This window comes from Oncorhynchus kisutch, linkage group LG12 (assembly GCF_002021735.2).
Source record: "Oncorhynchus kisutch isolate 150728-3 linkage group LG12, Okis_V2, whole genome shotgun sequence".
Classification (NCBI taxonomy): domain Eukaryota; kingdom Metazoa; phylum Chordata; class Actinopteri; order Salmoniformes; family Salmonidae; genus Oncorhynchus; species Oncorhynchus kisutch.
In genome coordinates, this window is record NC_034185.2 from 34,567,445 (window position 1) to 34,577,863 (window position 10,419).

Sequence of the window (10,419 nt, forward strand, 5' to 3'; positions counted from 1 at the left end):
GCCTGGTGCGTGGGGCTGCCACCGGAGGTCTGGTGCGTGGAGGAGGCACCGGATGGACCGGACCGTGGAGGCGCACTGGAGGTCTCGAGGACCGAGCCTGCACAACCTTTCCTGGCTGGATACTCCCCGTAGCCCGGCCAGTGCGGCGGGGTGGAACAGACCGCACTGAGCTGTGCTGGCGAACCGGAGACACCGTGCGTAGGGCTGGTGCCATATCACCCGGGCCGAGGAGACGCACTGGAGACCAGATGCGCTGAACCACTCTAGCTCGATGCCCACTCTAGCCTGGCGAATACGAGGCGCTGCGATGTAGAGCACCGGGCTATGCCTGTGCACTGGGGACACCGTGAGCCTCACGGCATAACATAGTGCCTGCCCGGTTCACCTCTCTCCACAGTAAGCACGGGGAGTTGGCTCAGGTCTCCTACCTGACTTAGCCACACTCCCCATGTGCCCCCTGCCTCTCGTCCCTGTTGCGCTGCCGTGCTAGCTCCTCATAATACTGCCTCTCGGCTTTGGCTGCCTCCAGCTCTTCCCGCGGGCGGCGATATTCCCCAGCCTGTGCCCAGGGTCCCTTTCCGGCCAAAATCTCCTCCCATGTCCAGGAGTCCAGAACCCTCTGCTCCTGGTTACCACGCTGCTTGGTCCGGTTTTGGTGGGTGATTGTGTAACGGTTGTCTTCGGTGGAAGGAGAGGAGGACCAAAGCACAGTGTGGTAAGTGTTTATGATATATATTTATTTAAACTCAGAACACTAAACAAAATAACAAAGAGAATGAAACGAAACCGCAAAAGTTCTGTAAGGTGACGAAAAACACTAAACAGAAAACAAACAAAACACAGGTGGGAAAAGGCTTCCTAAGTGGGATTCTCAATCAGAGACAACGAACGACACCTGCCTCTGATTGAGAACCATACCAGGCCGAACACATAAACACAATATAGAAAAAATAACATAGACTACCCACCCCAACTCACGTCCTGACCAAACTAAAACAAAGACATACTGTAACAAAGGAACCAAGGTCAGAACGTGACAGAAAAGCGCTTAGAGATTTACCCAGAAAGTTTCACAGCCGTAATCGCTGCCAATGGTGCTTCGACAAAGGGGTGTGAACACTTATGTAAAGGAGATATTTCTGTATTTAATTTTCACTGAATTTGCTAAAATGTCTTAAAACATGTTTTCACTTTGTCATTATGGGGTATTGTGTGTAGATGGGTGAGAATACTTTTTTTAATCAATTTTGAATTCAGGCTTTAACACAAATGTGGAATAAGTCAAGGGTTATGAATACTCTCTGTAGGCACCGTAGATTCCACGCCACAATAAGTTGACAAATTACATTAAAACAAGGTTGATTTAACCTGTTTGTGCCCAGTTGGTGCTGTGATGAGAATGACAAATGAAATCATATTTTTCCATTTTCATAAGCAGTATTTGTAACTCCAACCAGAGGTGATTGGCTTCTCTTATCTTGCTTCTATGGCTGTACAGCTCTACAGAAACAATGCAAACGTATTCACTTTCGGTATAACCTATTACTGTAACGGCTTTCCTCTTTCTCTTCTTGAGGAGGAGTAGTAAGGATCGGACCAATACGCAGCGTGGTAAGTGTTCATCTTGGTTTTTAACAAGAATAATGAACACTGAACAAAACAATAAACGACAACATGAAAAACCGAAACAGTGCCGCGTGGAACAAAACACTGACACGGAAAATAATCACCCACAACTCAAAAGTGAAACCAGGCTACCTAAGTATGATTCTCAATCAGGGACAACGATTGACAGCTGCCACTGATTGAGAACCATACCAGGCCAAACACAGAAATACCAAATCATAGAAAAAGGAACATAGACTACCCACCCAACGCACGCACTGACCATACTAAAACAAAGACATAACAAAAGAACTAAGGTCAGAACGTGAATATTACGACAATTACATAGGGTGTTATTGCACAGTGAATGATAGAACACCCCACAGTATGGTAAATGATTTGCAGCAACAAGAAACTGATTTGAATCTGTAACGAAATCCTGGTGGCCAGATAATAACAGATGTGTGTTTTACATTGCTGAAAGTATATGGCATCCATATTGACTGATAATGCCACTCTCCAAAATGCATGTGTATATATATATATATATTTTTTTATTTTTTTATTTTTGTATTTTTTTATTGGCAGTGCTACTAGATGTGCTAGTGTTTTCTTACACTTTTAGTGACACCCTTGCTTACCGAAATTGTGCAATAGGTTATGAATCAATCCATCAATGTACAGCAGTTTGTGACATAAATGTTCTTGCCAGCAGGTTGTGAAATTCACAGTTGGGATTAGTCGCTGTTGCTGCACAGCTTCCTTTTGTAGTGCCTGGAAACAGGGCTGAGGCTGCTTACAGCAGGTCCAGGGCTTTGCTCTAATGTGTGTTTTGCTTAGTCACCCAGTCCAGCCAGCAGGGACAAAGAGAGGGTCATTTACTTAGACCTCAAGGGGAATGGCTAGCTGTGAAATGAGAATATAACCCTGACTGCTAATGAATGAAAATGCAATGTTCTCACTCTCTCTCACACACACACAGTGTGAGGCCTGTGACTTACTGGCAAATCTTGGCAGGCCCATATGCTGATGGTCTGTGCCCTTAGGTCTGCCATGTCTACTTGATGTAGGACTCTAAGCTCTAACAATAGTATCAAACATCCCACTTACCTCTGAGTCATATAAGATCCTGTTTCAAAGTGAATGACATACAAAGACATATGAAGCCACCCTTACACTATGTTGCCATTTTGTCATATTCAGAGAAGAGTGCAAACATAGCTGCTTTTCCGTGCCACACCCATTGCTGAGGGCAAGGCAAGGTTTTAATGTAACTCCCAAGACCTACAGTATAATTCCTCTGTCCTTTAGGCTGTGTCTTACTGCAATAGAAATGTTTTTTCACCTGTACTATCTTTGATTGTGAGTATCACTCATGGGGCGGCAGGGCTAGTGGCTAGAGCGTTGGACTAGTAACCGAAAGGTTTCAAGTTCAAATCCCCGCAGGGCAGCCTAGTGGTTAGAGCGTTGGACTAGTAACCGAAAGGTTTCAAGTTCAAATCCCCGAGCTGACAAGGTACAAATCTGTTGTTCTGCCCCTGAACAGGCAGTTCCTAGGCTGTCATTGAAAATAAGAATTTGGTCTTAGCTGACTTGCCTAGTTAAACAAAGGTAAAATTGTGTTTACATGAAATAATGGATCAACATTTTGAAAGGGCATTGTGCTTTAATGACAAAGATCCCGTCGCTGAACTTGAAGTCCTTCAAAGGACTATAGTCAGCTTGAAGTTGGGTCTAACCAAAATTCTTTATCAATGAGCATGCTTTGTGAGTTACATTTGTGTGGACCACGGCAGTCGAATTGCTGGATGAATGGCAAAATACTGGTCATTCTAATGCAAGGCTCATAAGCTTGTGAGTGATGGTGTTGGGTTTTTCAGTATGATTGAATTGCTGTAATAAAACGATTCTTTGGACCTCTCGTCTGCTCACTGGCTGTTTATTTCCTGTTTATGGTTTGACAGCTTCAATTGTTCTCAACACCAGCGTGCAAGGGAATCACACATAACGTATGTGCTGCATGACAGCCTTTCAACTCCAAACCAACCGCATTCAATACTATACTGGTTTACATGACATTCTCAATGCATTGATGTATGGTGTGCGTGTGCTTCATTTCAGTTTTCCTTATGTACTACCTCATTTAAGCATGTAGGGTTCCTGCAGGCAGAGAATGTACTGTATGTCTGCAATGCCACTGCAGCAGAATGTTAATGTGTAAAGTGTGTGACCTACATTGAAAAGCAATATAGGCCAAAGCGCTTGTCTTGCTGTCATTATCTACAGCTCTTCAGTTGCGCTGGCGTTTCAGTTCTTAATGTTTTCTCGCCCAAAAAAATGTGTCTGTTTTTGTACACTTAACACAACATAAATAGTTATTGATTTAATTTGATCTGGATTGGTTGCTAATGGGAAGTTGGATGGCAGTGGCTGTGTTGTCTCTTGTCCTACTGGTTAAACCAGACTGGGCGCTGCACTAGTAACAGCATTCCATCTGGTTTAACCAGGCTAGCAGGAGCCACACTTCTTTGTCCTATTGACATACTTGGCTCCTTATAGACTCTGTATTCATAGATTGATGTGGGATTCCGCTCTCAAAGTCTCTGCCTGACAAAGTATTAAAATAAGTGTATTCAATTAAAAGAGGCCCCAAGTAGATCTACGTGGTACTGCCTTGGGGGTATCATTACGCTTAATTGGTCTTGGAAACTGACAGTTATTGCCATGGGAATAGACGGTGAGGTTTTTTGCCCAACACAATCTCACACCCTTGTGGCTGGTGGTGTGACTAGCGGCAGGAGACACAATATTTTGACATGTCTGAAACACAGATTTGAATATATTGTCCCGATCCTTCTGTCAGTACACACTTTAAAGGGGCAGTCTGCAAATCCTACATCCATTTTTGGACTTAATTATATATCAATTCTAAATGAATTATATACACCCATTGATTCTTGAAGAATATACAGTAACTTATAAATGCCGCATGAGCTTAGTTCAACTGTTGGTCCCCATCTGAGTCCAAAACATAAGCTTGTTTTACTCCAACGTAAACAAAGACTGTATATCTTCAAAACATGGTTAAAACTATCATTTTGATCTCATTGATTGTCTGTCGTTGAATCCATAGCAAGGTTATGCATTTGAGAGTAGTTACATTTCTCCCGCTCCATCCCTCAGCTTTTTACAAAAACAGTTGTGGGGTACTGCTTTGTTATTGTTTCAACTCCAGATTTCCGCTTTAAGAAATGAATATAAGCCATGAAAAGTCTTGATTTATTTTGTCAATGAAAATTATTACACAGACATGAACCACAATTGTGCATTAACCAAAGACAGAACTGCATAAAAGCAACAACCGATACATCTTTCATATTCAACAGTAAACAGCAAACAGGAACAGTGATATTATCATTTCAATTAAGATTTTATTTTACATCGATTATTCCTCCCTTAATAGTATTAATTAAATAAAGATGCTTAGTGAAAGACTACACATTTTGCTTCCTTAAAATGAAATCAAAACATTGATTATATTATATATTTTTTTCCTTACCGATCTAGACAACCTACTCTAAATTTACAAAGTGAAAAAAAAATATTTGTCTTCACACCCCATTGATATTTGGTGGAAGCACCTTTGGCAGCCTTTTTTTTATTTATTTAACTAGGCAAGTCAGTTAAGAACAAATTCTTATTTACAATGATGGCCTAGGAACAGTGGGTTAACTGCCTTGGGGCAGAATGACAGCTTTTTACCTTGTCAGCTTGGGTGTTCAAGCTAGCAACCTTTTGGTTACAAGCCCAATGCTCCCCATTATGGGGCGGCAGGGTAGCCTAGTAGTTAGAGCGTTGGACTAGTAACCGGAAGGTTGCAAGTTCAAACTCCTGAGCTGACAAGGTACAAATCTGTTGTTCTACCCCTGAACAGGCAGTTAACCCACTGTTCCTAGGCTGTCATTGAAAATAAGAATTTGTTCTTAACTGACTTGCCTAGTTAAATAAAGGTAAAAAAAATCATTTTGAATAAGATTCTACCAACTTTGCACAACTCTTAGGCAACATTTACTGTTCCAAACCTTTATGCCAATAACAGCTAGGCTGAGTCCCCTCGCCCCTCCCCGGCCCTCCATTTGCGGGTTCACGCACACCTCCACCATATGCACAAGTTTCCCAAACTGATGGAGTAGAAATTATTGAGGCTGTTGGGGCTTCAGAGCGAAGTGCTATCCTGATACGCACCGCAATATGTTTGGAGTTTGTTCAATGTTATACAAAGTAATGGAGAGGTTTGACTAATTGTCTGCCATGTGAATTTGTTTATGTCTGATTTCGAGACTTGATACATATAACAGATGAAATGAATCCTAAATTAAATGTTTAACTGTTACTGAGGTTTATATTTTGTAAAACGACATGGGGGAACATGAAGTGGAACATGTATTGCATAATTAAAGTCACAAATGTGTCCTGAAGTTGATGGGTTTATTGCTCTCCTCGTCACTCTCTGGAAGTCATCCACTGAGGTTCGTCAGCAACACGTGACAAGAGAGGGCCCTCCGAGCGAGTTGGTAGGGACGAGGTAGTGGTTTGGAATTCACCGCTAGTTTTCAGTTTTCCTCATCCCACTAAGAACATTCCCAAATAGTCCTAGAAAAATACTTGCTTTAGAAATGTCTCTATGCTAAGAAGCTATTTTTGTTTCTTTTTGACAATTGTAATTGAAAACAATCACATTAAGGTAATTGTTACCCAGAAATGATTTGATATTGAGATAGAAATGGCTGCATTGTACATTGTACGTTTAAACCTGTCTCTGATTCCAATTTAAGTCAGGACTGAGATTGGACCATTCAGGAACTCATCACCTCTTGGAAATCCATTCTGCTGTGTCTTTGGCATTACAATTTGTGTAATTGTCAGCTGAAAATTAAAACTCTATCCCAAGGTTAGGTTTTCAGAACACTGCAGTGGGGTTTCCTCTTACTTCTTACCTGGGCTTTGTTCTTTTCATATTTCTTTTGATCCTGACAAACTCCGCAGTCACTGTAACATGATGCTGCCACCACAATACTTAAAAATACAGAGTGTTTTACTCTGTGTTTTGTTGTATTGGATTTGAACTAAGCCCGTAGTTTTATTTCTTTGCTGTGTTGTCTTGCAGTATTACTTAATGGCTTTGTTGAAAACATAATTTATATATTTTTTTTACACAGGCTTCTTTCTTTTCACTTTGTCATACAGGCCAGTTATGTGAAGTGAATGCAATGTGTTTATTTTCAAGTATTGTGGTGGCAGCATCATGTTATGGGTATGCTTATCACAGCCAGGAACTGGGGAGTTTTTCAGGATCAAAAGAAATATGAAAGGACCAAAGCCAAGCCTAGGTCTTCTGAAAACCTAACCCTAGGATAGAGTTTTTATTTTTCAGTGGGACAATTACACAAGTTTTATAAAGACACCAGAATGGCATTCAAAGAGGTGTTACGTGTTCATGAATGGTCCAGTCTCAGTCTTGACTTAAATCTGCTTGAAAATCAGAGACAAGGTTTGAATATTGCGGTCCATCAATGAATCCCAACCAAATGTAATGAGCTTGAGCAATATTGACATAATGGCCTAAACTCATTAAAGGCGAGCGTGCGAGGCATGTGTGTGATTTTAGAATGTTTTGAAATATAATGACCCAACTGAAGCCAGGCAGACGGGTTGACCGCTTTGACAACTTATTCAAATATAAAGTGTCTGTATTTTTGTATTTTATCGCTGGAGCTGTAGTCACACAAAACAATAACAAATATTATTATTCACCTATTTCAAGCTCATTTGAAATTGGAAGAGGTAACTAAGGTTTGAAGCTTTAACCCTAAATGCTCAATTATACCAATTTATCCATTTATGGAAACACAAAATTGCTATCAGCAAAGATGATTGGAGATATGTGCTATCCTGCTGGCATATAGTCCGTGCTCTGCCTGTCCCGTCCTTTCCACCCACCTCGCTCTGCTTGCTCCGCCTGCCCACTTCTGAGTTTTTCCACTTCGAGTTGTGCAAAGTTGGTAGAATCTTATTCAAAATGATTCACAGCTGTAATGGCTGCCAAATGTGATTTCACCAAGTATTACCTCTGGGGTGTTTTATTTTTATTTTTATGTTCTAAAATGTGTCTTTTTCTTTGAAATTGTGGAATGGGCTGTGTAGATAAGTAGGAAAAAAGCTTATCTAATCCCTTTCCCAGATTTAATTTGAAGGCAGAAAATTGTGAAGATTGTGCAAGGAATGTGTAGACTTTCACTAGACATGGGTAAATGAAACACAGACTTCGCTAGGGTTCTAAGCAACAGCAGTCTCCAACACAGGGTCTCCTCCTCACATGGTGAAAGAGGATGCGTTGTCGGTAGAGGACCCGTCCACAGTCGTGCGGGCGGTGGAGACGTAGATCTCGGACTTGACCCTGGAGAAGCGTCGGACGTTCATGACCCTCTTCCCCACGCGCCACACATCCTCCACAATCTTCTTGAAGTGGTTCCTGAACCTCACCCCGATGAAGGCATACAGCACTGGGTTAAGGCAGCAGTGCAGGTAGGCCACCGTCTCCGTCACGGTCTTGGCCACTTGGGTGTTGTCCATCACCCAGCACCACTGGGGCTTGAACATATGGACCGTGTCGTAGAGCAGGGCGGCGTTATAGGGTAGATGACAGGCAATGAACACCCCCACAACGGCCAGCACCACGCGCACCGCCTTATGTCTCTGGAAGTTCTTGACGCGCAGCAAGGTGAAGATGATGCTGGCGTAGCAGAAGCCCATGACCAACAGAGGCAAGAAGAAGCCCACTGCCATCTGGGTGCTGGGGACCAGGACCTTCATCTGGCGGGCCGTGGCGTTGTCCGGGAACCTGAAGTTGCAAACCACAGAGTCTGACTCTGACTCTGAGGATATAGGGTTCTTCAGACCAACGGGTGTCATAGCATTGCTATAATCAGAATATCCATACTCACTTACATTGTAGAAGCTGTGTGCAGGCACATAACGCTCGTAGTAGACAAAGGTGGGGACAGAGAGGAGCAGGGCCAGGCTCCAGACTGTAGCACAGATGATGCGGCTGTAGAGGAGAGTGAAGGAGCGGAGCCTGAAGGAGCGGCGGGCCTGGACAATAGCGATGTACCGGTCGGTGCTAATACAGGCTAAAAGCAGCATACCACTGTACAGGTTGACGCTGTAGGCCCCTCTGAGAATCTTACAGGCCACCATCCCCATGGCCCAGTCACTCTGCTCATTGTAGATGATCAGGGGCAGAGCCGCCACAAACAGCATGTCGGCTATGGCCACGTTCAGAAGGTAGACGTCCGTCATGGACTTGGCCTTCTTGTAGAAAGCGTAGGTGACGATCACCAGGATGTTGCCCAGTAAACCCAGGATGCAGATGACAGAGTGGATGTAGAGTCGCACCACTCTCTCCACACGGTTGTTTTTTGTCATTTGACATGGCTCCACATATTCCATCTCACCATAGTCCTCTGTAATGCCATTTGTTGACTCACTATAATTTGTACCATCCATTTTCTCCTATTGAAAGAGAGAGAGATAACTCAGAGAAGAACAGGCCTTTCATTTACCGCATTTGGAATTTGACAGACATCACTTATTTTCAACATACAGTACTGTATGTACTCTAACTAAAAAAATGCATTACTCTCATGACATACTTAAATCTATTCTAATCAATTTCAACTATTGTAAACATCAATTATTATAATTACAAAGGCTTTGGACTTTTGCAAAGATCTGAGTGTAGTTAATTAACATCCTTACAAAAGTGTGACTATAAAGTAATCTGGGGTTGAATGGGGTTAGCGATGTTGTGTGGTGTGATACAGAGATTGGAAATTTGCAGAGAAACCAGGTTATATAACCTCAACACTGAGTGACCCAATTCCCCCTGAAAATGCATGAGAGTGTGGTTAAGTATCTCAAGTGGAAAAAAAGTGGTTTAAATTTTGTGTACAATGACACACAATACTTTATCGCAGTAAGTTGGTAATTCATTTTAAAAAATCTGTGTGTTTTGAATATGAAAATGGCACAATGACCACACAGACGTCATACCGCTGTGGAAGGAGACGCGTTCTGTCTCCTAGAGATGAACGTACTTTGGTGCAAAAAGTGCAAATCAATCCCAGAACAACAGCAAAGGACCTTGTGAAGATGCTGGAAGAAAAAGGTACAAAAGTATCTATATCCACAGTAAAACGAGTCCTATATCAACATAACCTGAAAGCCCACTTAGCAAGGAAGATGCCACTGCTCCAAAACCGCCATAAAAAAGCCCGACTACGGTTTGCAACTGCTCATGGGGACAAAGATCGTACTTTTTGGAGAATTGTCCCCTGGTTTGACGAAACAAAAATAGAACTGTTTGGCCATAATGACCCTCGTTATGTTTGGAGGAAAAGGGGGAGGCTTGCAAGCCGAAGAAACCATCCCAACCGTGAAGCACAGGCGTGGCGAGCATCATGTTGTGGGGGTGTTGCAGGAGAGACTGGTGCACATCACAAAATAGATGGCATCATGAGGAAAATTATGCGGATATATTGAAGCAACATCTCAAGACATCAGTCAGGAAGTTAAAGCTTGGTCGCAAATGGGTCTTCCAAATGGACAATGACCCCAAGCATACTTCCAAAGTTGTGGCAAAATGGCTTAAGGACTACAATGTCAAGGTATTGGAGTGGCCATCACAAAGCCCTGACCTCAATCCTATACAACATTTGTGTGAAGAACTAAAAAATGCGTGTGCGAGCAAGGAAG

At 42.6% G+C, this 10,419-nt stretch overlaps 1 protein-coding gene across 1 annotated transcript; it reads right to left on the bottom strand.

Moving 5' to 3' along the window:
• Positions 1 to 5,601: 5,601 nt before the first annotated feature.
• On the bottom strand, positions 5,602 to 9,546 carry LOC109900386 (C-C chemokine receptor type 6-like). The gene has a single exon (XM_031837414.1). It carries the CDS (start codon positions 9,169 to 9,171, stop codon positions 7,978 to 7,980), a length of 1,194 nt encoding a protein of 397 aa, XP_031693274.1. The 5' UTR covers positions 9,172 to 9,546; the 3' UTR covers positions 5,602 to 7,977.
• Positions 9,547 to 10,419: the final 873 nt, after the last annotated feature.

Coding starts and splice junctions, on each gene's coding strand:
- LOC109900386 (XM_031837414.1), bottom strand. CDS start 9,171: ATGGATGGTACAAATTATAGTGAGTCAACAAATGGCATTACAGAGGAC.